Raw genomic sequence first — 25,601 nt, 5'->3', positions numbered from 1 at the left:
GGACCCCTGCGGGGCCGACCGCTTCCCCAGCGGCCCCACAGGGGAGTGGGAACGGGGAGACCGGACCCAACTCGAGGATGCGGGGTTGGGCGCCCCGGGATCGTCCCCCGGAGCCCGTTCCCGCGAAGTGAGACCGGCTGTCCACGCGACCGCCGTTACCTGTCAGGATCCGATGCAGCGGCAAGGTGACGTAGGTCAGGTGTGCATAGAGAAGGAAGTTCCCGTCCGCTCTGTTCAGCTTCAGCCAGGACCCGACCAGGGACCGCCCCGTGCCCGACAGGGACCGCGACCGCAGGTTGGTGGCGTTCTGCAGGTCCGCTGGGGAGGGGAGGTCGGGGCAGGGGGTCAGAGCGCCTCCCACTGCGGGCCTCCCCCCTGACCCGGCTGCGCCCCCTGCCGGGGGCGTGTTGCTCTGCCCGGGGGCACCCGCCCCCTTCTGCCCATCTTCAGACCCCCCCCACCCCCCACCCCGCCCACAAGGCGGAGCGGCCCGGGGGCGGGCCCCGAAGGGCCGCAGGCCGCCCCGGGGGCTCAGCGCCCAGCTCACCGCCGCCGCCGTCCTCCCGGAAGAACTCCTCGCTGTCGTTGGCCGAGTGGGACTTCTTCATCTCGGCGATGCGGTTGCGGGGCACCTTCCGCTTGAGGGACGGGGAGAAGAAGGTGGGCCGGTTGTTCCGCTCCGGGGTGGGGGGCGTGCTGAAGGAGGTCACCTGGGGACGAGAGCGGCCGTCACCGGAGCGGCCCGCCTGCCGCTGGGCGTCCCCAAGCCGGCTCACCTCCCGCCCTCGAGACAAACCCAGGAAGAGGCCCAGGAGGGGCCCCTGGCTGGCGGAGGGGGACTCAGGCTGTGGTCTGGGCCCCAGTGCTGTGGAAGGCCGAGCGGGCACTGGGACGCCGAGCGAGCTCTGGGGCCGGCGGGACGGCCCGGCCGCCAGCACTGCCCTCTCGCGGGCCCCAGGCCCAGCCCCCCCACCCCCCTGCAGCCCATGGACCCACAGAGCCTTCCACGAGGCAGGACCCACATGAACCCCGTGGGGCAGATGCGGGAACCGAGGCCGACGGCGGACTTGACGTGTCCGAAGTCACCCCGCAGGGTGACAGCAAAGCCGCCACCGCAGCCGGGCCCTGCGCCCCAGGGCCGGCTCTCCGCTCGGATCCCTCCGCTCGGATCCCTCCTCCCGGCCGATGCGCCCCACCCCCAGCCCAGCCCCCCGCCACCAACGGGCCGTGGCCCACTCCTCAGTCCCGCCCCCTCCCCAACCACGCTGTGCGCCCACCAGACACTCTCCACACCCACTTGGTGCCACGTGGGCGCAGCGCTAAGCACAGACAGGCACGTGACACCGGTCCCTGCCCTCAAGGGGCTCACAGTCTGCTGGGGGCGACAGACTCGAAAGGCAACCCCCAGAGACTGCACTCTGCTTGCTGAGACAGAACACAAGGCACAGGACACGGGGGCACAGAGGCAAAGCCTGAGAAGTCAGGGAAGGCTTCCTGGAGGAGAGGCCGCTTGAGCTGGGTCTTGACGGACGAGTAGGAGTTCGCCAGGTGAAGAAGGGGGGGAAGGGCGTTCCACGCAGAGGGAACTGGGCCCATCTCCTCCCTCCTCCCCATGCAAACAAGAGTCCGAGGAACTGGGCGAGCTGGGACCGGGACTTCGGGGGCCGGGCAGCCTCCTCGTCACGGCGCCGGCGTCCGTCACAGTCCTGGCGGCGGGTGGCTCCAGGTGGTCCTCCCGCAAATCAGGGAAGGTTTTCAAAAGATAAAAAACAGACACCAGAAACCACAATACACACAGCATCTGCGTTCGCCATCCCTGGTTCCAAGTGACCCCCCAGGACAGGAGGGCAGGCGACAGTGGGCAGCGGTGGCGGGGGCCCGGGCAGTCCCCGCAGGTCCCACCCCCGGACCCCCTCTGGGCCAGGGCCTTTCACAGGCAGCCTCCCTGGGAGGGCGGAGCTATCACTCCCGCCTGGCAGATCGGAAGGTCAAGGCTGAGGCAGGTCAGGGCTGCGTCTGGAGTCACTGAGCAGACAGCCGGCTGGGACTGGCACCAGGGCTGTCCGGCCCAGGGCCCAGGCCACGCCTCCACGAGGATGTCACATGCGTGTTCTGTCGGGGCCTCGGGACCAGGGAGGAAAAGTGCGCTCCTCGTCTCAGAAGCGAGCCCAGAAGGGGGAGGAGCCTCAGTGCAGTGCACAGGGAGGCCCTGGCCTGGAGCCCCCGCCCCCCCCCCCCACCCCGCCCCGGCTTCGCAGAGGAACACCACTACTCTGATCTGCTCCTAGAACACACGCATCGCAGCAGAAGACACGCAACGGAAAAGGTACTGAGAAGACCAAGGAAACCGCCCTCTGGCCTCCTGGAGACCCTGAGGTTCACGTAACCGGACACAACCGGAAGGACGGCAAATGCACCCCTTGACCTCAGCAGTCAGCAGGAAACCCACCATTCACATTCTCTACGGGCACTTCCCAGGGGCCCCACCGGCAGTCACGCTCAGGCGGCTGCTCCTCACGGGGTGTCCCCTGGGGCCTGGCCCGTACAAGGGTGCGAGCGTGCTCAGCCTGTCTCTCTGGATGAGCAAGCTGAGGCTCCAAGAGGAGAAGGGACCGTCACAGGTCACAGGAGCGGCGGCACCTAGCCCCACCCCTCTCCTGGAGGTGCGCAGAGCCGGCTGCCTCCGCACCCCTGGTGGGCTGACTTGCCTGCCCTCTCCCGTGGGCTGCGGGCTGCTCCTGCCTGAGCCCAGGGTCCCCCTGGAGGCCCTGGGTCCCCTCGGGCACAAGCTGCCGTGGACCTGGTCTCCCACCCGGGGAAGGGTGGTGGCCTAGAGAGCGTGGGGCCGAGGGGCTGCAGCACCAGGGTCACATGACCTGGGGCAGTGCAAGCAAGTCCTGGGACCTTGGCACCTGGGTCTGGGGGCAGAAAAGCTCAGGTCCACCTGCAGGGCTGCAGGCGAGCTGCCGGCGGTGTAGACACGTGGCACCTCGTGCACCAGCGGGCCGGGCCGAGTGCCAAGCTGGGCAGCCCAGGGTGCTCACCGCTGGGACAGTCCTCACAGGACAGGCGGGGAGGCCAGCTCATCCCCGCCCCCTCACTCCCCGGGGCCGGCCCGTCACTGCCGGTGCCCGCCGAACAGGCCCGCAGAGACAGACACCAGGACCGCCACATCAGCCTGGCTGCAGCCACGGCCCGGGGAAGCGGGAAGAGCCCTGGCCCAGGCACTAACCTGCTGTGCGGCCCCGGGCAAGGGACTCGCCCTCTCGGAACCTCGGCCTCCTCGCCGGAGTGGTGGGCACGCGGACGCCTGCTCCCTCGGCTGCGAGGCTCGGGGGGACGCCGGGGAGCAGGCTCGGGGGCAGGGGGCCCTGCCCAAGCGGCGCAGCCCTTACCCGCTCGTGCATGGGCGAGGCCGGGCTGGAGTCCTCTTCAGTCCCGCAGGGCGACGTGTCCCCCGTGGACACGCGGTTGACAGCCATCTCCGCGTGGCCCTTGCCCTGCGGCCCCTTCATGCGCACGAACTCCATATTGTTGTACTTGTAGAAGCCGAACGACATCTTCTGCGCCATGCGGGCGGCCACGCTCACCTGTGGGCGGGCGGCGGCCTGAGCAGGCGGGTGGGCGGGCCTCGCCCCGGGGATGCCAGCAGCCAGGGTGGCCATCCCTCGAGAACCAGTCCCGCCAGGGGTACTGAGCCCCGACGCACACGCCCGTCCCTGTCCAGTGACCCCTGCCCACAGCAGCCCGGGGCCAGAGCTCCAGCGCCAGGAACCCGCGCCTGCTGGCCCGCCGCCGCCCCCACACTCCAAGGGGAACGTCCCGTGAAGCGGGCCCCGGGCCGCCGCTGCAGGGGGGCCGGCATGGGCAGGCACCCCCGGGCCCGGCCGGCACTCACCCGGTTGTCGTACACCTTCTTGAGCGCCTCGTAGCGGATGGAGCCCTGGAAGATGACGCCTTGGAACGTGTTGGTCTTGTCGCTGGCCACCAGCTCCACACAGACCATCTCCCCTTCCCCCACGGTCATGTCGCTGAACACCTGGGCGGGCATGCGGTGTAGGGGGAGGGGACGTCAGCTGTCAGCTGCCTGCCCGCCCAGCTGCAGCCCGGCCAGCCCCCCTCCTGCCTTCTCTGCCCGGGGCTGCCCGGAGGACTGACTGCTCGGGGAACTCCAGTAGCGCAAGGGAGGGCACGGAGCCACAGGTCTGGAGACACCTGTGGCTGCCAGACCTGCCCAGCTCTGCCGAGCCCAGCACGGGAACCGGGACAGAGTAACTGCGGGCAGGGGTGGCGTCCAGCAGAGGGCGTGCCTGGCCATGTTCTCCAGGGAGGACTCAGTCCGCACCACACTCCCAGGCTGAGAAGTCAGGATGCTGACAAGGCCTGCCCGGTCTGAGTTGTTACGGGGTCTCCCTCACTCAGGCGGTGGCACCCCACCTCCTGCCCCATCCCCTCAACCTTCACGGCTGACGTGCAGGCACAGAGTGGTGCAGAGTTTCAAGGTCACAGACTCAGGTTCAAATCTCAGGTTCAATACGAACTACCTGTGTGAGCCTAGAGGGGCACTTGGCCCCCCAAAGTCTAAGGTGCTTCAAGACTCCATCAAACCCAGAGACCCTGGAAGCCACGCCCCCTTCCTGGGACTCACAGGCGCCATCAGGGCCCCAAGGCAGAGGAGCTGGCCCGGCTGGGGCGAGCAGGTTGGGAGCAGGTTGGGAGTGGGACACAGGCTGGCTCTTCCCAGCACCTGTTTTCCAGGTGAGTCACCTGTGCCCTGGGGCCTGGTCTTCCCAACCTCAAAACAACAGTGTGACCAGGATGACGTCTGAAGCGCCACCCCTCCGACACCCCAGGACCCCAAGCCAGGGCAGCGTGGGCGTCTAGTGACTGTAATACAAGGACGGCCCTTCTGGCCGGGGTGGCACTCCTGTAGGTGCTCACCACGCCCTTTCATCTCTGACCCCGAGCCTGCGTGTAAGTGGGATGGACGACCCCAATTTCCCAGGTGGGAGAACCAGGATCCGCCTTGGGGGCTCCCCTGCCACACGTTCAACATCAGAGTGGGGGCCACGCGGGCAGGAGTCCGGACCCGTCCCCACCCCCGGACCCGTGCGAAGGGGTGAGGCCGAGGGAGTGAGGGCAGCTCTGACCCTGAGCCGCCCGGAGCTGCACCCACCTCCTCGAAGCTGTCGATCATGAAGAAGATGTTGGGGTAGCTGATCTGAGACTCCTCCCCTTTGCTGTCCATGGGGTGTCTGCTGGGGGAGGCGAACACTTGCTGCAAGGAAGGAGGTTCGAGGGCAGAGTGAGGCCCCCCAGGCACGCCTGCGGGGCCCGCTGCGGCCGCTCAGCCATGTGGGGCGTATCACTGCGGGCACACAGTGCAGCGCCCGGCCGCCACCAGAGGGAACAGGTCTGGAAGGAGCCCCGTGGGACGGCCTGCTCTGTGCTCCATGCATGGGACACGGGGAGCTGATGGGCTCCCGGAGCCAGCCACCCACCTCGGGCGCGGGGAAGTGAGGAGGGGACCCGCCTCCTCAGAGCAGACGCAGGGCGGGCAGGGGCCTGCCACTTCTGGGCCGAGCTGGCGCTGCGGCCCGGGGCCCTGGGCCGCGGCTCACCTGGGACTTCTTTCTGTGGATGTGGATGTCGCCCCCGTCGGCGCGCGTGCACACGGCGCAGGTGACCATGTAGTCCAGCTGCGGGCGGGAGAGCACAGGCCGGCCGGTGCGTGGAGCGCCCCCTGCCGCCCCGACGCCCGCCCACCGACCGCTCCGCGCCGGGGCCCCGCCCCCCCCGGCCGCACCTTCTGCAGGATGAGGTTCAGGCAGACGCTCTCCTCCCAGTCAATGTCGGGGTCTCCCAGGCCCGGCAGCTTCTTGGAGTCCCGCCGGTACACCTCCACCTCCACCTCGGGCTCGGCCTCCACCGGCTGCCAGGCACAGGCAGACCGAGTCAGCCCTGCCATGGGGCCGGGCGGGCGCTAACGCAGACGTAGGCTCCGGCCCCACCGGGTCTCTGGCCGAGAGACCCAGGGCGAACCGAGCACCAAGCCTCTGAGGCCGTCCCTGGGGCCCCCCCACGGGGGGGTGGGCGATCCCAGCGCCCCGTCCCACCCACATTCTGCTCCGTCTGCAGCCCGCCTACCCGCTGAGAGGCAGAACGCCACCTGCCACCCATCCACCCTCCCCCACTGGCTCAGGAAGCCCTCCGGTTGCCATGGTGACTGGGTACCAGCTCCGCCAGCTGCAGGGAAGAAGGGGCAGGAGCAGCCTGAGCTTGCCGCAGCAGACTCTCAGCACGCATGCTCCGCAGAGGCCCGCACTGCGCAGGCGCACAGAGGACCGGTGCTGCGCCCGCCAGGAGCCCGCCTCTCTTTCCGTCCCCTTGCGCGGCGGGGTCCGGAAGCTGCTGAGAACCTGCCGAGAACCTGCCGTCGGGCTTCCCCACGCCCTCTGCCCACGCTGCACCCGCTGCACCCGCGGGGCCTCCTCACACCGCTGCCCGCCCCCTGCCCTCCAAACACTGCGGCCCCACCCTGCGGGGCCGACCCTGACAGCGGGGTCACTGGCGGGCCTGACCTGGCCCACTGCTGCCCTTTCCCTTCCTGCAACACTCCAGCGGGGTGTCCCCTCCTCCTCTTTGGGGCTCCCCCCTGCTCCCCACTCTCCCCACTGTCGCAGCACCATGGCTCTGCGTCACCGGCTGCTCGGTCTGTCCCAGCACACTGGGGCTCCCCGGGGACGGGGCCAGGGCTGAGTCGGGTGCACAGGCCCGCCTGCGGGGGGGCCATGCAGGGCAGCCCCACCCATCCCGTTCCACATCCCGAGCCCCGGATCCAGAGCACCGCTGCCCCAGCTAAGAGTCACCCTGCCCAGTCCTTTCCCCGGCCCACCGGGCCACTCCCTGAACCCGCCTGCCTTTCCGGACAAGTCGAGTCTGAGACGGGCTACGACCCTTCCCGGACCAGAGCTGGGCCTCTCTGAAATTCCAGGGACACTGCGGGTGTCTCACGCGGACCGTCCCTCCGAGAGCCTCTGGCCGCAGCAGAATGCCTCTGGGAGAAGACCGAGAGTCTGCACTGAGGCTCATCTGTGTCTGGAACTCTGGCAGATGCCAACAGGTGGAGGGAAGCCGCCCCCACCTCGGGCCAGCTGCTCACTGTCTCCTGCCGTTCCCTCCAGTGCCGGCCAGCTCACTCTGCAGGCCTCCTCCTCTTCCCACAGGCTCCAGGGGCCGTCCCGGTGCTTACGACCTTAAATCCCTACCTCTGTCCCCAGCCTCTGGGCTGAGCTCAGACAGGCAATCCACGACCTGGAAGACCTCGCCACAGGCACCTCCACCACCCAAACCACCCAACACTCGACTCCCCTCCGAGGGGGGAGCCACACTCACCCAGGACCGCGGTCTGAGACCTGGCTGACCCGCCGGGCCTTCCCCTGCCCCACTCAGCCACCTGACACCTGCCTGGGGGTAAGCTGCCATCCTTGGCACCATCTGACCACCCCCCCTCTGTGCCCGGTCCCCTGTCCCTGGCTCGGCCACCAGCAGCAGCTCCGGACCACGGACCGCGCTCCCTTTATCCGTTTGCCAGGGCTGCGGGGAACAACACCCGGCTGCCGGGCGGGACTCTGGCACCCCTGTGCGCCGGCCCCCGCCGCCCTCCCCTTCCGCCCTGGGGCCACAGAGCCCCCAGGGACGCTTGAGCGCGTGGGGATTGCACGTTCCGCCAGGCCCGCCGTTTGGGCCGCCGTGCCCTGCCAGGGAGCACCCTTCCCTTCCTCTGAGGCTCACTCGCCCACGTGGCTCTGCCGACCACTGCCCTTCCCTCTGGTCCCTGCACACGTATCTGCCACACCACCACACACTTCTGGGTCCCGGGGACGACACAGTCGCACAGCCAGCCGCCTGCACGCACCAGCCGACTCCAGGGGAGCCAGGCCGGCCCCTGGGCCTCCCCACCCGCCACGAAGCCCTGCCGGAGCGGCCGCACCGCCACCGGCACGGCAGGGTGGTCTCCGTGTCTCCTCTGCAGCGGACGCCAGGCCCGTCCACTGGCGGGAAACCTCCTCCACCCGTGTGAGGCTCACACAGCAGGCCCGCGGCAGGGCAGGGGCTCCAGACGCTCGGCGCACAAGCCGCAGCCCTGGCCCCAGCCCCGGCCCCGGCCCCGGCCGGCTGCAAGTTCCTGAGCCGCCCCCACAGCTTCCCACTGTTTGTGTTTAAAGGAAAACCATGTCTCTACGTTTGGCTTACGGCTTGCTTAAACACTTTACAAACTACTAACGCTTACGAAAAACAAGGAAACATGCGAAGTCTGTTTCGTTAACTTCTCTACAGTCTTAAATTTAGTGGAAGAAAGCCATTAAGTGAGTCACGTCATCCCTGAGTGCCGGCCTGCAAATCAAAGGGTTGCTGGTTCAATTCCCAGTCAGGGCACAGGCCTGGGTTGCAGCCAGGTCCCCAGTAGGGGGTGTAGAAGAGGCAACCACACACTGATACTTCTCTCCTCTTCCTCTCTCCCTTCCCCTGTCTAAAAATCAAACAAAACCTTAAAAAATGCATTAAAACATGGATGTAACACCTGCCCAGAGGACACGGCGAGATCAAGTGGAGGACTCGGCGCTGTGTGGGGTCTGGGGTCTGGGGTCTGGGTCAGTGAGTGGCCGTCACTCCCTCACTGTCCTCCCCGAGTCAGGTCAGCCTGTCCTTGGCCAGGGAGCAGCCGGACCAAAGGGCTGCTTATTCACTCCTCCCGAGATGCTGGCCACGGCGCCTGCCCCTGCCCCTCCGGGTCAGGGTGAAGGCTCACGCGAGCACGGGTCGCGCCCAGCACACCCCCCTTTCGCAAGCACGGGCGACTGTCTCTGCATGGGTCTGGGCACACAGTAGTGCTCGGGGAACCTCATGTCCTCCCACGACGTGCGCGAGGACGGCAGGGAGCCCGCCTCACCCGCCAGGAGTGGGGCACGCCTCGGGGCTCGGCCGGGGCCAGGGGGCCGCTCACCTTCCTCGCGTCGCTGCCGCTCTCGCCGCCGGTGAAGGCCCGTTTCCGGCGCACGTAGAAGAGCATGTCGTCCTGCCGCGGGGCCCACTTCTCCATGAAGTAGGTGGAGAACATCCACGTCCAGAAGGCGATGCGGTCGTCCTTGACGTACCCTGCGGAGAGGGGGGCCGGAGGGCGGCAGGGGGGACGGGTCAGCTGGCCCTCACCCCAGGGCCCGGCCACGCCGCCCCTCCCCCCCTCATTCCCCACCCCGTCCCCGACCTGGGTCCCCACCGGGGCTCTGTGCTGTCCAGAGCCCCCTCCTCCCCCCACCCCCCCCACCCCTGCCCCGGCGCGGCCAGAGAGGCTGAAGGGCAGCTCCCAGGAGGCCCAGCTCCCAGGCCGCCCAGCTCTCCCCCTAGAGGGGGCCCGGAGCCCCAGCCGCGCGGCCGGGCAGACTGCAGCCTGAGGATGAATCAGCAGCTTCGCTGAGAAGGGAAGACCCAAGGAGAGAGGAAGCGTGGCTGGGGCTGCACTGGAAAGGGCTCCAGAGGGGAGATCCGTCAGCAGACAGGCTCCACCCTCAGCCCCCGCCCCGCCCCGCCCCGCCCCTCCCCGGGCTGCAGCACCCCCCACACAGAGCCCCGCTTAAAGCGGCAGCCACCCTCGGCCAGCTGGTCTCTGCTGCCAGCAGAGAGCAGAGAGGGCGTGCACAGCCCCCCACCCCCCAGCCGCTGGGCCTTTCAGCACGCAGGGCAGATTCTTGCTTGATCTTCGGGGGGACTCTGCTTTTCAACAGTGTTTCTTTAGGATAAACAACTCTATGTCAGCGCTTCCTACACACAGAGAAAACGCCCCCAGGCTCTGGGGGAAAGGCCTGGGCTCCCCCCCAGTGCTGCCACCTGGGCCGGCGCTGTGACCCCAGGCACGCGGCCTGGCCTCTCCGACCCCAGCTCCTCCCCGGGGGACGTGGACAGAATGCGGAGACCCTGGCGGAGACCAGGGCACGCAGAGCCCCTGCTGGGGGGCAGAGGGGTGTCGGCAAAGCCTCCCTCCTCCCTCCCTTTCTAGACAGATGCGAGGAAATTTCAAGATCTGCCCCAGAGCTATTTCTCATAGACTCCAAATATCCGGCGGTGGCTGGTTCTTCCTCTCTGCCCGCAAGGCCCCTGACCACCGTGTCCTGCGCCCCCTCTTTCGTGCAGGAAGGAACTGACCCGACCCTACACTGAGACCCGGGGAGCCGAGGACCAGCTGCCGCTGGGACCCTCCCTCGCCCCCACCGGCAGCTCCGAGGCCCGAACAGGACCGGCCAGGTGACCTGGCACACGGCCCAAGCCCCCTCCTCCGGGGCTCAGCCCCCAGGCTCCGGACGCCTGAGCCACGGGGGAACAGTCCCCACTTCAGTGTCCTGCTGCTGCACCACAACCAAGGAACCACGGCGCTGACCGTGCCCTCTGCAGGCCACAGGGCCACCCGGGGCCCACCCACTCCGGCAACCTGCCTGGCCCCCTAGCGAGGAAACAGAAGGGGTCTTCTCAGCCGGGACCCCGGTCCGCCTCGGGGGGCAAAGACGGAAAGCCCGCAGGGCTGACAGCCATCGCCCGGCCTCCCAGCACCCAGTGGGGCCCGGCAGGCTGTCCGCACCCGTCTGAAACTCCCGCCACACTCATGTGACAGGCTCTGCCCCAATCCATGTCACGACAAACCCCACGTACAATTAAGCAAAGAGACTGTGGTTATTTTTGGATAAAACTTGAACTCCCGCCTGGCTGGTGTGGTTCACTGGACTGAGTGTCGGCCTGCGAAGCAAGGAGTCGCTGGTTCGAGTCCCAGTCAGGACACATGCCTGGGTTGCAGGCCAGGTCCCCAGCAGGGGGCATGTGAGAGGCAAGCACACACTGATTTTTCCCTCCCTTTCTCTCTCTCTCCCTTCCCCTTTAAAAATAAATAAAATCTTTAAAAAACCCCACGAAACTCGAACTCCCACCCCTACTCCACACCAGATACAGGATCTTTAAAGACCTTTCCCATCCCCCCCAAGTTCCTTCCCACTGACTTCAGAACAAAACCCACAGTCCTTACACGGCGCCCGCCCCTCGCCCATCCCCAGCCCCGCCGGCCTCCTCGGGAGGCTGACTGGGAGGCTGACCGCGCACCCTGCCGCAGGGCATCCGCCCCTGCACCCCTGCACCTTGCCACCGAAGCTCCTCCCCGTCCCTCCGTTTCACTTTCAGGGTCCCTTCTTCAGAGAGCCTCTCTGTCCCCGGGTCCTCCCCGCCACATTGTCGTGTCTCGCTGCCACCCTGACCCTTCTCATCTCCACCTGGTGTGTCTTCTCTGCTCCTGCCCGCCCCCCACGGGGTGACCACAGCCAGGAGAAGGGAGCTGGGCTTGACCGCCACCAGACCTCGGTGCCCAGAACAGTGCCAGGCACATAGCGGGCGCTCAATAAATGCTGGGCAGGCACACCGCGGGCGCTCAGTAAATGCTGGGTGGGTGGATGAATGGGTCATCCCAACCTAGCAGGAAACGGGCTCACAGAGGTGGGCGACTTGCCCAGGCGCCCACAGCAGGAAGGGGCGCAGCCACCGCCCACTGGAGCCTGGGAGCCCCCACGCAGACGGAGCGCACCCGCACGCACACCGGCACGGAGACGCCCCTTGGAGCATTGCTCCTAACGGCCCGAACTGGAGGCCGGGAGAGTGGGCACTGGGAACGCGGGACAGCCCCTCAGCAGATGACTGATGGCGATGGAAGCCCACCACGGACCCCGCGTCCTCGTGCTGGGCGAGGGGGGCAGGCGCAGAGGGCCACGTGACGTCTCGGGGGGGCGACGCAGAGCGACAGGAGCAGCCGGCGGTTACCCCGGACGGCCTGTTTTGATCGTGGTGGCGGTCTCGCAGGCCCTCGCGGCCACCGGAAGCCACCCCGCCACCTGTTCCCTCACGTGGATGCCGCCCACTTGACGTAAATTAGACTCCACCAGAGCCGGCAAAGCACAGCGGCAGCCGCAGCCGGCAGGGGGCGTCCGGCTGGGAATGCCCGCAGCACGCGCCGGGGAGCGGAAGCCGCGGTCTCCGCGAGACACGCACGAGCCCCTGCCCGTTTCTGGGACCCTGCCTCACGGAGGGGCGGGAGAAACACAGAAGTGGAGCCCCACGCTCGAGGACGCTGCCCGAGTTACGAGTGGCAGCCCAGGGCAGCGGGCTCAGGGGCCCCCCCGCCCTGCTCCTTCCCACGTCTCCGGCGGCAGTGTGGCCTGCTCGGATGGCGTGGCTGGATCCGGAACCCTCCAATGTCCCGATGTCACGTGGTGCAGTGAGCGTGTGTGAATAAACACACCAGGCACAGCTGGGCCGTGTGCCCTGTGCTGCCTCCTGCAGGTGCACCCTCCTCCCCGCATCCTCCCCCAGGGCCCGGCCAGGGAGAAACGCCCCCCGGCCGGCCGGGGGCTCCCGGACCTCCAGGCTCTGTGCCCGTCTCCCAGCCGTCCGGTGCACAGTAGCCGCCGGTTTGCCTGGGCCGCGCAGGAGCGTGCAGCCGGTGGGCAGCACCGCGGACAGCTCCCGCCTTCCCCGCCCAGCTGGGTCCCGGCCGTGGCTCTGACTACACAGCCCGCCCCAATTCCCGTGAGCTGCGTTCCGTGAAGGGGCCACCAACATCGAGTGAGCAAACACCAGACCACAGCTCCTGGGGGAAACACACGACCAGGTTCCTTCGAGGCTCTGGGCACACTTTCGCCTGCCAACCCCCACACACGGCCTTGTCCGAGGTGTGTCTCTGCGTAAAGACACGGGATGTCACACAGGGTCGGTCCGCTCACGGCGGGCTGCAGCCAGCAGCACCACGGCTCGTGCCCGGACGGAGCTCCGCCAGCGCACGCCCTTCCCCCACCACACGCCCTTCCTCCAGCACGGCCTTGGCACCCGGGACCCGGGACCGGACGACACTTGAGCACAACACCCGGGGCCGTTTGGAACCGCGAGCCCCCACCGTGCGGCCTGACAATGCAAGGCACGTGGGCACCGAGTTCTCGGCCAAGGGCCCTCGCTCACGGCGGGCGCCGAGACCAGAGGCAGAGCCCCGCCCTGTCCCACCTCGGGGTGTGTGTGGGGGGGGGGAGACCCGCATCGCAGGTGGCTCCCATGTCTCACCACTGTCTGTCTGTCCCCAGTTAACCTGGGAAACACCCCAAGTGCTGATGTGGGGTTCAAAGTCGACGCTGGCAAGTGGCCGAGTGTGCAAGCACGGAACCCACGAAGAACGACGGACTGCCTCTGGAACACCGACGCCTGCCGGCCCGGCTGCCTCCACCGCTGCCTCCGGGGCGGCCGACAGAGGTGGCCACTGTGCTGCGGAGCTGGCCGGGCCCCTTACAGCCGTGCAGCCTCGAGGGCACCGAGCTGGGTGAGGACTAGACCCCGCCCCCTTCAGTGCTCTGGGACCAGGGCGCCATGGGGGTTTGTCTCCCGTGTGATGCTGAACTGGTGACAGCAGTGTCCACAGCGCCACAGTGCAGGCCACGCTCAGGGACGGCAGCACAGCGAGTCGCCCTCTTCTGCGGGGGTGGGGGGGGTCGGTCTTGCCTTCCATTTGTAAACAACTTGAGTGCTACGCGAGGGGCAACGAAGTGGGGGCCGCGCGCCCCGGCTGAGGGACGCAGGGTGGCGAGCACCGCTCCCGTCTGCCCGCCCTGCGCCCCGTGGCTCACAACGCCCCTTCACCCCTGACCTCTTCGGGTCTCCGGGGCAACCTGGTGGTGAGGTGGGGATTTGGAAGCGCGGTCTTCAGTTCAAGGGTCAGCCAAGCGGAGCCCTGGGGTCCAGGGGCTCGCTGGCACCTGGAGCTCCAACCCAGCGCCCCCGCCCCCTTCAGAGGCCCCCACAGACGTGTGCAGGGCCGGGGCCCTCTGGCTGCTCTATGAATGAGGAGGCCGAGGGGACCGGCAGGCCACCTGGTGGGCAGCCAGGAAGTCGACTCAGTCTTCTTCCAAGCACCGCCCCCCCAGCAGCCCCGCCCCGGCCCGGACACCCTGGCTGCGCACTCGAGGGTGGGGGTAGGGGGCCTCCGGAGCTCTGCCCCGCTGACACCCAGGAAGGACGATGCCCGGCTGAGTGGGCAGCGTGGGCCCCACTCCCCAGCAGAGTGGCAGCCTCATACCGTTAAGTTACTTCCCACGGAGCTGACCCTTTAAACGTACCCTGGGAAGGAAGGCGACTCCCCAGCCTCACAAGGCTCTCCTCATCGACGCAGTCACAACACGGGGTCCGGAGAAGGCTTCGTCAGGCCCGAGTTAGAGAGGGGACTCCGTTCCTGTTCCCGATCACCGCCTCCGTGGGTGCATTACTGCGCCTCTCACCTGGTGCTTCCTCCTCAACAAAACCGGGAGAACACAGCGCCCTCCTGCGGTTGCCACGGAGATTCTATCAGGTGCTAAGTGCACACGCCCCCAGCGCTTAACAGCCCTCCCCGAACAGAGACCGCTCCGGTCCCTGTCAGTGACGCGGGTCATTTCCCATCGACGGGACCTGTGGCATGACCCTGCGTCGGATTTTACACGGCACTCCGTGAAACCCGCCCGGATCCTCCTCTACCTCGGTTAAGCCACGCCCACACTCTAACTGAACAAGTTCATGGCCATAAAAAGTGATGGTCATGTATGACCACAGAGAGCACTGTCCAAGAGCTACTCCGCCCCCCATGGAAAGCCACTGGACCAGCAGGCCAGATGCTTCCGAGAGGACAAGTCTCCCAGACCGCCAGAAACAGAGCGCTCCGGCGTCACCCACATGTTCTGAGGGCCTGAGAAACCTGCGCACGCTTTCTGACACGGAGGCATAATGTTGATTCCAGAACCAGTGTGCACGTGCGAGACACACACACACACACAGAAAATCTCTCTCCTGGACAGGAACATAAGAACCTTAACTATGAACAGGAACCCATCGGCCCACCGAAAGGAGCTGCCACGACCACGCGGGGTTCAATCCGGGAATACCAGAGTGGGCCGACGGGGAGTCCACTCACACATCCACCGCACGTTTACAGTTCAAGCGGGAGGTACCAGGAGACCCAGGCCAGCTGTGAAACAGACCGGAACCCTCTGTCCCCGGCAGCCCCAGCGACCCGCTTCCTCCAGCGCTGCAGACGCCTCCATCTGCCCGTGGAGGTAGGTGGCCAGGCGGCCCGCGGGAAGGAGCGGCGGAGAGAGGTCGAGAGCGGAGCAGGAGAGAGCGCGGGGACACTCGCGTCCTTAGCACTGGGCACTGCTGTTGTCCCGGAGGTCTGAGGTTTCAACCACCTGTTAACCAGTGACTTTCTCCTTTTGTCTCAGCGCCTGTGGACTGGTTTCTCCACTCGGAGCCAAGAGAATCCACGCACATGCAACACTGAAGACTCAGCCAGCTTAAAAACAAAAGCAGCCGAAAGCCGCCCTCGGCCCCTCGGCACCGCCCAGCTACTGTCTCATCAGGAGCTGGTTCCGACTGGCACTCCCCAGCCTTCACTTCCTGGGACAGGTCTGTTCGTTTACAGACCTCTCCGTTTCTGCCACCCCCCCCCCCGCCCCCGCAGAACTCTCTGACTTATCTCTGCGGTATTGTACCCATTCTACCCCCAAACACACCCGGAATCCAGCCCCTTTTCACTAACGGCTCTCACCCCCCTGGCCGCACCACCGCCTGGTCCTGCCCGTGTGCCCGTGCCAGCTTGCCGCTGGTCCCGCCAGAGTCGGCTCTCGTCACTTCCCTGCTCATGGTCCTCCGGGGGCTTCCCTCCTCACCGCTGGAGGGACCTTCCCATCCGACCCCCACCCCACTGCGTCCATGCCCCCCGGTCTCACGGCACCTGCTGGCACTGCGGGAGGGAGGGGCGTGAAGCAAGGCCGACCCCACGCCCGGCAGTGGAAGGCGAACGGGTAAACAGCCCACGGAGGGACACTGGGCCCCAAACCATCGCGTGCCCCGCCCCGCGAGCGGCCGTCCGCCAGCGTGCGTAACGTCAGGTGACGACGCCGGCACGTCTGCAACGTGCGGGAAAGGTCCCCGTTTCGCCGCTAGGGGGAGCTGGTTCCAGCAGCCACCCGCATGCGCCCCGTGCAGCCCGGCAAATGTCTGTCTCGCGGGGCCACCATCAGGCGTGGTGCTCAGGGCCGGCGGTGGGGCGGCGAGCGGTGAGCGGCACCTGGCAGGTCCTTGCCCCCTGGAGTGGGTGTTGCGGGTGGGCACAGGCTTCATCAGACAAGTGGGACAGCCTCCTGGGCAAGGGCCGGGCGGGCAGGTGTGCACCCTGAGCCCGCACGACAGGCGCCGGCCCTGGTCGGCGCGGCAGGGAGGCCCCCCAGGAGGGCACTCACCTGAGGGCTCCTGACTACGAGTAAAGTGGGCAGAGGGGGGCCCACCAGGGCCTGCGGAGGGGGATGCCTGGCTGGCGAGGGCAGGAAAAAAGGCCCAGGATGCTGCATGGAAGCCCGGGCTGCAGACCACCTGACCTCAGAGACCCCCTCACTGGGTTGGGGGCCTTCTCTGTATCCTCAGAGGGCTGGGGACCCCTGAAGGGTTTGGGGGAGAGGGGGCTGAGAGGGAAGTCCCCCTGGAGTGGGGAGAGTGGACCGGCGGGGCTGGGACCCACAGGAGGTAGATGCCCGATGCCGGTCCCCGGGCCATCAGAACAAGGGCCTGGCTCAGCGGCAGCCTCTGCCGAGCCTGGCCTCCCAAAGGTTGCAGGCGGGGGTGGGGCGGGAGGGTCAAGTGTCCTTTCTGGAGAGCGTCCAAGCAGCAGCAGCCCGGTCCCAGTTAATAGGCCTCTGTGGCCTCTCAATAGGCCATTCAGCACCCTGGGCCTCTCAGCGCGCCCTGCTGGCCCGAGAGGCTCCCGCGGGGCACAGGAGACAAAGAAGCTGCCCACGGGGGCCCGGACTGTCCTGATGAGGCCTTGGACCGGAAGTGCTGGTCAGACGCCCCGCCCCCACCCCGTGAGCGAGCGTTAGGCCCGCCGTGCCCTCCCCCCACCCATGCTAGCCTACGGGAAGCTTGGGGTTGGCTGGACCAGAACGAACCGAACACCAGCCAGGTTCCCCACCTTCTTCCGTTAAAAGTCCCGCCCCTTCGCCAGATGGGCCGGCCTCCCCAGAAGGCCCTGCGCAGTCGGCGGCGTGGACCCCATACTCCAGCCCGCGGCCTCCTCCCCTGACCAAACGCTGGGGGCTGCGGCCCAGAACCACCCGCCTGCGAGAGTGGCTCAGCGGTCAGCTCCCGGGGTCCAGCCCCACCCATCTGCCCGCCCGCACGTGGGGCCTTCCTTGACCCCTCCCACTTCTGGGCGTCCACCTGAGCTACTTCCCTCCTCTGATCTTCACCGGGATCCCATGAAATCAAATCACTACCTTCGTGTAACTGATGAGGAAACCGAGGCTCAAGACTCGAGTCACTCGTCTGATGTCACCCTGCTAGTGTGTGGCAGAGCCAGGCCACAGCCCTGACCTGGAGGGAGCCTGGTCACATGGGTTCTTGCTCCTCGGCCACCCAGACCAGGCCCCTGGCTGGCAGGTGACCCTGGACCCAGGTGGGCGGGCCCACAACTGGGAGTCTGCAGGTGTTGGACCCACAGGCGACCATGACAAACCACCGGTTTGCTCGGGGAACAATGTAGCAGCCCTGAAATGGGCCCCCAGGCCGCCACCAGCAACAACAGCTAGGCTCAGGGTCCTTCCTCACACACACACAACGCTGTGAAACCTCATCCGGGATCTCCCTAACAGCCCATTCCGCAGTGACGGGGTCACCCCTTGAGCCAGGTGACCCGGCTGGGTGAGAATCCTGGTGCTGGGACTGGAATCCAGGTCAGGTGCCACCAGCACCCACTCTGAGCACCTGCTCTGGGCCAGGCCCTGGGGTTCCACGAGGAAGAGCCCCCGCCCCTGACCTCAGGGCTGCCTGCATGGGGTGGGGCTCTGCCAGAGGGCCCCTCGGCCCGCAGTTTCCAGAAGCAACCCCCACTCTCCCAGGCAGCAAGGCCTGCCCGAGCTTATACAGCCAGCGGCCTTCCTCACAGGACGCGGCACCCGGCTCCCCACCAGCTGTTCTGGGGGCAGTTCCCTGGGGGCTGCGATCCCGCCCCAGCACAAAGAGCAGCCCCACACTTCAATCCTCTCTCCCGTGAGCTCCGCGCACCGTGGCCCCATTCAAACCCTGACTCACCGCTTTGCTGACGCGCCCACGGGCCTCCAACAGGAGCTGCAACTCTCCTGAGTAACCTCTCAGGCCCCCTCGGACGCCCACACGGGGGCCCCTCCCAGACAGGAGCTGGGGCCCGGGCGCCTCCACTCCCACCTCCCCTAACTTGCCCAGCTGCCTGGGGTCACCCACCAGTGAACGTCCCGCCTCCTCCTGCCTGCACCCCGAGTGTTACACGGCACGAGGCGCGTCACGGCACCCTGGAAGCCTAGGCCATCAGGCTGCAGGAGATGCTCCCGGCCCAGCCGTGCCGCCCGGCCCACTGTCTCCGTGAGACACGAACACCCAGCCACAGGGACTCGGCCACGTGAGTGCAGCCACTCATCCATCGCTTCACGCTTGGTGCGCGGAGCCAGGCTCAGACCCTGCAGGACTGACCCACCCAGCCGAGCACCCAGCAGCAGGGCTGGTCTCACTCACCGCTGCGTCCCGGCGCCCAGCTCCAGCGGGCTCTCCAGCTCGGGCCACAGGGCACTGAGCACTTCCCACGCACCAAGACGCAAGGCTGATGACACGCCACATGCCACACGGGTTCTGGGGCAGCTGGCCCTTCAGGTGTCCTCCCTCCAGTGTCACCTGGCATCCTCCCTCTGGACACTAAGGTGACCCCCATACACCCCGCCCCTCCCCAGAGGCCGTTCTCCCATCCTCCCACACGAGGGAACGGAGGCCCCCGCTCCCTTGCTCAGCTCCTGCCCTCCGCTGTGCGGTGTCCTCAGACATGCCCACTCCTGGGCAGCCTCTAGACGTGTCCCCCTCCATCCCCACTCCTTCCGAGACCTCCTTCACTGTGGAGAGCAGGGGCGGGGGGGCCACAGACAGGACAGAACGCCTCTCCCGGGGGAAAGGAACAGGTGAGTGTGAGGATGGACAGACAGGCCACGTGCGTGCAGAATGCCTGGATCCCGAACCTGCTCTGGGACAGACCCCGAATGAAAAGCTTCAACCAGCCCTGGCTGGCGTAGCTCAGTGGATTGAGCGCGGGCTGCGAACCAAAGCGTCGCAGGTTCGATTCCCAGTCAGGGCACATGCCTGGGTTGTAGGCCACGGCCTCCAGCAACCGCACATTGATGTTTCTCTCTGTCTCTCTCTCCCCCCCTTCCCTCTCTAAAAATAAATAAATAAAATATTTTTTTTAAAAAAGAGCTTCAACCTCACTCAAGTCTCATCATCTCCACCTGCCAACGGGGACACACCCCTTGGTCATGAGGGGCCTCAGGAGACCCCAACACCAGGTGCAGATTAACAGGAGGTGGCGGCTGCTCGGGCTCTGACCCTCCTCAGGAGAGCAGTGGCCTGGATGGACTTCCGGGACGACGCCGGGCGCGGAGGCCCTGGCTGAGGGTGACCGCACCCTGCACTCGGGGCTGCACGCAGCTCACGCAGGCTGGCTCCTCGGGCTCTGCTGCAAGAGCGGGGATCCCAGGGGCTGAGCTGCAGCTAAAGAGCCTGCTGCGGTGGGGGGCGGCTCCCCTGCTCCCCGGCAGGTGGCACCGGCCGTCACAGACAAACTGCGGGTCAGCAGGATGGACCTGGGGACAGCGCTGGGGGCTCCAAGGGTGTGAAACCTGCAGCCCCAAACGCGACATTGTAGCTCTGGGCTCCCACTTCTGTCTTTGGGCAGAGGGATGTGATTGTTCCTATTTCTGCTGCTTCCTGTTTCGCTCTTGCTGGCCCTGAACCGAGGCGTGCAAGCGGCAGGGCGAGCACTTTGCGTCAGTCACGTTTCCTTACTATCTGGGCTTCGCCTGCCTTCCAGAGACGGCGGTCTGTGTTCTGCTTTTCTCATGTTGTCATAAGAAAGGTTCCAACAGGGTGTTTTTCAAGACTCAGTGCACATCCCAAAGGAAAGGATTTTTTTACATTAAGGATTAACAGTAACCGCAACTGTCTACAAGACAAAATAAATAAATAAAAATTAAGCCCCCTTCTCACTTTGCCAACAGACATTTCTCAAGAATTCACGGGTCGTTCAGCCCTGGCTGCTGTGGCTCAGTGGATTGAGCGCCCGCCTGTGAACCAAAGGGTCACTGGTTGGATTCCCGGTCAGGGCACAGGCCTGGGTTGCAGGCCAGGTCCCCAGTAGGGGGCGTGCAAGAGCCAACCAATTGATGTATCTCTCACACATCGATGTTTTCCTCTCTTTCTCCCTCCCCCTCTCTCTAAAAGCACATAAGTAAGAATTTAAAGAATATTAAAACAATTTTATTGATTAATTTTTAGAGAGAGAGAGGCGGGGGTGGGGGAAGAAAGACTGATTTGTTGTTCTGTTTATTTATGCACTCATTGCTTGCTGTTTAAAAAGAAATATTTCTATCTTTCTTTCTTTCATCAGTGTTTGAGAGAAACATTGATTGGTTGCCTCTTGCACACGCCCCCAACGGGGGACCTGGCCTGCAACCCAGGCATGTGCCCTGACCCAGAACTGAAACAGTGAGCCATCTTTTGGGTCGACGGACAACGCCCCACCCACTGAGCCACACCAATCGGGAAGAAATGTATACTCTTTTAAAAACTCAAGCTGGCTCGGCGTTTGTTTTGAGTGTTGTCAGACACCGGATTCCTGTTCTAGGTAGTGTGGGGGGTGGGGGGGTAGCTCCCAAGCTGAACTGATGCTTCCCTTGCCCGGCCAGGTGTGCACAGGGCCCTCCCCGGGCGGGGTGGCCCACGCCTGGGAGCTCTGACACCCCGTCTACAGGATGACCAGCAACACCCTCCTCCCCTCTGCAGCCAGCTGGGTCCCGGCAGGCTGTCCAGGGGCCCGCCTCCCCTCCACACGCCCCGCCCCTGGTCCTGCACACGGACGGCGAGGAAACCCAGCCCTGTTGCCTGTTGGCACCAGTGGGCTACAGGTGGGCTACAGGTGGGAGGGCCCCATCAGCGTTCCGGCTCTTGGGATCGGCCCCTGCCGGGGTCCTGCCTGAGCCTCACTCACTGGTCTGCACAGCACCACGGTGAGGCTGGCTGAATTCTGGGTCCTTCCTGTCCAGCCCAGCTTCCCCGGGACTTTCGCTGCCCGAGTCAAAGCCAAGAGCCCGGAGCACGTTGCCGGGTGACCCCAGGCCCTGGAGGGTGAGCCGGTCGGCCAGGGGAAGCCTCCCGGGACCAGGCCTGCTCCCGGAACGCCTGGCCCACCCAGCGCTCGCTCCCACCCACGCCAGCGGGAAGGGCCAGGACCTGGCTTGTCGCTGCACCCGGAGGTGTCCGCGGGCGGCCTGGCACCCCGGACTCGGGCCCATTGTCTGCTGTCTCCTAGGCCAGGGCGAGCCAAGCAGCCCAGGGCCAGAAGTGAGAGGGGTGACGAGGATGGGAAGGGGGCAGCAGCTGCTGGCCGCGGTGGGGAGGTAGGTCCAGGCCCACCCGCCGCCCCATCCGGGGCCCCTACTTCTTTCAGCTCAGCGTCACCCTCTGCTGCCCACCTTCCTTCCTGGCCCATGCCAACTGCTTACACAGTTCTCCTCGAGGGGGGCGCACCTCCGCCCACCCCCCGCCATGTCCCCCGGTGGTCCCCGCACTGCCCCTGGGGCTCAGACAGCAGCCTCTCAGGAACGGCCCCCGGGGTTACCCAAGAAGACGCGCAAACGCGGGAGCCTTTGCAAAGACTCGGAGGTCCGTTGCGAGCTATTTATAGCAGCAGAAAACGGGATCGAACCAAGTTTCCCACCGATGAGACCAATTCAGGAAATTACGGCACACACCCGCTTAGCCATCTTGTAGTCACTTAAATAACGCGGAGAGTTTGAACAACATGGACGTGTGTTAGGAGTTCTAAGTAGGAAAGCATGATTAAGAAACCCGACGTGCAGAATACCAAGTTCCCTTTGGAAAGAGTGGAGAGCAAGACTTTGCACAGCTAAGACTGTGTCTGAGTGGCTGGAACTCTGGGGAACTCTCTTTCCATTTCTTATATTTTCCAGTTTCTACTAGTATGAGCATGCACCATTTTTTAATTGGAAAAAATTCGTTGGGGGATTTTGAGGCTGTTTTTTAACAAGAGGCTCGTGGCTGGGTGGGCACTCCTGAGCCTGCCCCGCTCGGTGAAGGAGGCAAGCACACGAGGACCCCAAACGCTGCAACGGGGGGCGTGACTTGTTGGGGGGGGCACAGCCAGCCTGGGGGCGGGGCGGGGCCAGCACAGCCCATCGATCCCCCTCTCCCCTCACAGAGAAGTCCCCGAGGCTGTGGCCCTCGGTCTCTCCAATGTGGGAGGTCCCACGACATCAGAATTCTCTGGAAGGACGCAGAGCCCCTGCGCAGGGGCAGGGCCACACTGGCAGGCAGGGGCTGGCACCCACGGGCCTTAAAACTAGGCCCAGGAACCGAGGAAGCCCGTCACACTTCCTCCCCACTCACCCTCCGGGCCCAGATCCAGGTCGGCCCGTGGCCTGTGGCAGGACCGGAGGCCCGGGGCCCCAGGGAAGCCAGGAACGGTCCCTGTGATTGTGGGTCAGCTGCCTGACCTCGGGCGAGCCACCTTCCTCGCAGAGGCTCGCGGAGACTCTCGCCTGCAAAGTGGGCAACGACAGCACCTCCCCGGGCGGAACCTGCTGCAGGCGCGCACAGCGCGGCCGGCCCGCGGCGGGCGGGCAGCCTCCTCCGTGCGTGGCCTCTCCGGTACAGGACACCCCACAAGTCAAACTCCCGAAAACCTCCGGAGGGTCAGGCCAAGGAAGGGCAAATTGCGAGCCGAGCATCTGGGGCACTCGACCCCCACCCCCCGCAAGTGCTCGAGCCTGGCCCCCTCCTCCCAGGCTGCGAGCTGCCCGGGGCCCCCGCAGCCCCCGCAGCCTGGGAGGCTCCCTGCTCTGTGCCCCCGGGCGGACACTCGCACACCTCCACTGGGCCTGTCCCCAGTCCACGAGGGGCCGGGCGGCTGTGCACGCCTGTCACCGCCGGGCTGCCCGCACCCAGAGGACACGGATGGGTGCGCTTCGCCTCTGCTGAGAGCCCGGGCTCCAACAGGTTGCGGCACTTACGAGCCACGGGGCTTGTTCCTGGGGGCGTGTGCCTTCACGCTACACCTGCGTTTCCCCATCAGGACAGGGAGGAGTCCAGAGATACCTATGTTATAGGGGCACTTTGAGGATACAAGGAAACCATAAACATAAAACACCTGTTCGGCCCCACAGCATTACACAGAGGGGCTACCCAACAGGAAGTGGCAGCCGGAAGTGCTCCCCGGGGCAGGGCCCCAAAACAACAGCACGACCTAGGGCCCTCCCCTCGGGGCGCCTCTCTGAGACTCCCACCGGGTCTGGGGGCCAGGTCCTGTCCACGTGGCCTACCCGCGCAGGTCAGTGGCACGCGGCCCCCGTGGAAAGGGAGCCGCCACACAGCACACTCGGGCTGACGTCCAAGCCCACGAGAAGGCCCAGGCCCCGGCAGAAGTGTCAGGCTATGTCCATCTTGGCCCAGATGGCCGCAGCACACATCCGGGCACCAGACCCCTCGTGTGCCCAGCTCAGAGTCCAGAGGCCCACCGGAGCGACCTTGGACAGCCAGCTCAGTTCACCCGTGACCCAGAATCACTAGCAGTTTCCCGTGGGCGAAACACCAAGATCCCGAGGGCAGTGGCCGCAGCCCTGGCGGCTCCAGCAGGGCTTTTACTCCAGCGGTGCCACCTGTGCCCCTCCCGGCACGGGGCGCGTGCTCAGAAAGGCTCCCCCTGCAGAGGCCACAGCAGACGAGAGTCCGGCCAGGCCCGCGCCTGCAAGGTGCCTTCCATCGAGACGGCCAGCAGCCCAGGCCCTCGGGGCCCGCGGGGCGGGGCGGGCGCCCTCCCCACCGCGAAGGCATGCCCTGCGACTCAGAAACGGCCACAGCCTGTCCAGGATCAAACGTCCCCACCACAGCCTCCCCGACACTTTCAAAACCACCTCGGAGAACAAACACACACGCAGGGCTCTGAACAGTAACCCGGGCGTTCGTTAAACAGCAGCGGCAGTCTGGGAGGTCCCGGTGAGCTCCTCCACGTAACAGGTTGTCACAGCTGTGAGGTGCAGCCGCGGAGGGTTTCCCGAGCCACCGGGCGGAAATGCGCGCCGGGGCCGGGCGCGGCTCTCGGGCTCGGGCCGCCTCTCGGGTCCTTTCTCTGCTTTGGGGGTGAGGTCACTGTGAGGCCTGCCCCTCCCCCACCCGAAAAACAACGAGAGGTGGGCAGCACGCGCCCTTCTAGGAGGTTGGGATTCCGTTCTCCACTCGGCTCTGCACAACCTGCACGCCCCAGTCCAGGAATGCACTCTCCCTTGTTTGCTAGATGGTGACCGCTGGGTGACCGCTGGGGAGGCTGCCACCCAGGCCATTGCAATGCCACGAGCACCCGACCGTCCGGGGCAAAGGTGGCAGTACAGAGGGGAAGGAGGGTTCCTGGGGGCAGCCCCGGAGCTGAGGCCTGGGGGGACACCCACAGGGGTCTGCAGGGCAGGGGAGTAGGGGCCGGCCTTCCAGGTGGGGACAACAGCAGGCGGAGACTGAGTTCAGGGGTCTGAGGCAGGGCGAGCGGTGAGATGGGGAGGCCTGAGGGAGGGCGGACGCCAGGCCAGGAGAGGAAACCAGGTAATAGCGTGACCACCTGGGCCTGCTGCTAGGGGGCCGTTCTCCCCAGACGCAGAGCAGGGGGTGCAGCGAGGCCTGGCTCGGCACGTTGTGGGGGTGGGGGACGGGGCGACGGGGCAGGCTCTGGGGTCAGTCCCCGCCGTGCCGTAGCCTCGCTGGCTGTCCCTGGACGAGTCTCTCGCCTCCCTCAACCGCAGGTGCCTCTTTGGTGAAATGGAGATAGCATTCCAGTATCATCAACTGACCCGGCACATGGAAAGGGGTCAGAAGAGCCAGCTGCTAACAAATGATTACTGATCTTAGGGATGCCCCTGTGGGCTCCTTGGGGCAGGGACTGTCCCACAGGGGACAGAGAGGCTCAGAGGACAGAGGACAGTAGGAGCACGTTGACAAGGGTGTGGGGAGGGGCCGTGCAGGGCTGCTGAGTGAAGGGCTGAACGGCCTGGAGCAGATGGTCCCTCAGACCCCTCCCCCTTCAGACATGCTGTGCCAGGTGACAGGCGGGCCTACCGGGCTGGCATGCAGCCTGGCACACAGTAGGTGCTCAGGGAGTGTCTGCTGAATGAATTAATGCAGATCCTTCCATTTCTGCTCAAAACTAAGTGGTGACACTTTTCAGAAAAGAAACCAGAAAAACCCATGCCCTCGCCCATCCCCACAGAGTCCCCACCCGGCAGGAGAGGAGAGCTCCACTCCTGGGGCAGGCCCGGGCTGGGACCTGCTCCCTGAAGGGCAGTGTCTCCTGGTAAAGCCGCCTCCTGTACAAAGGAGGACTGGAATTTCTTTCCTCTCTTCATCCCTCCCCCAGGGTGTGGCCCTGGCTA

General features: G+C 66.0%; 1 protein-coding gene across 1 annotated transcript in view; it reads right to left on the bottom strand.

The window, feature by feature from the left end:
- The window catches only part of KIAA0930 (KIAA0930 ortholog), a 28,733-nt gene that overhangs the window by 1,577 nt on the left and 1,555 nt on the right, over positions 1-25,601 (bottom strand). Inside the window, exons 2-9 of the mRNA XM_045834961.1 lie at positions 9,008-9,159; positions 5,807-5,932; positions 5,622-5,699; positions 5,177-5,278; positions 3,899-4,039; positions 3,396-3,590; positions 548-710; positions 160-318 (exon numbers count right to left, since the gene is read on the bottom strand). Coding sequence (XP_045690917.1) covers positions 160-318; positions 548-710; positions 3,396-3,590; positions 3,899-4,039; positions 5,177-5,278; positions 5,622-5,699; positions 5,807-5,932; positions 9,008-9,159 — 1,116 coding nt within the window. The remainder of the gene's footprint in view (positions 1-159; positions 319-547; positions 711-3,395; positions 3,591-3,898; positions 4,040-5,176; positions 5,279-5,621; positions 5,700-5,806; positions 5,933-9,007; positions 9,160-25,601) is intronic.

Source organism: Phyllostomus hastatus, unplaced genomic scaffold (assembly GCF_019186645.2).
Source record: "Phyllostomus hastatus isolate PE091 unplaced genomic scaffold, TTU_PhHast_1.1 phas_contig_198, whole genome shotgun sequence".
Classification (NCBI taxonomy): domain Eukaryota; kingdom Metazoa; phylum Chordata; class Mammalia; order Chiroptera; family Phyllostomidae; genus Phyllostomus; species Phyllostomus hastatus.
Note: the sequence above shows the minus strand (reverse complement) of the source record. Positions and strands in the feature narration are given on the sequence as shown.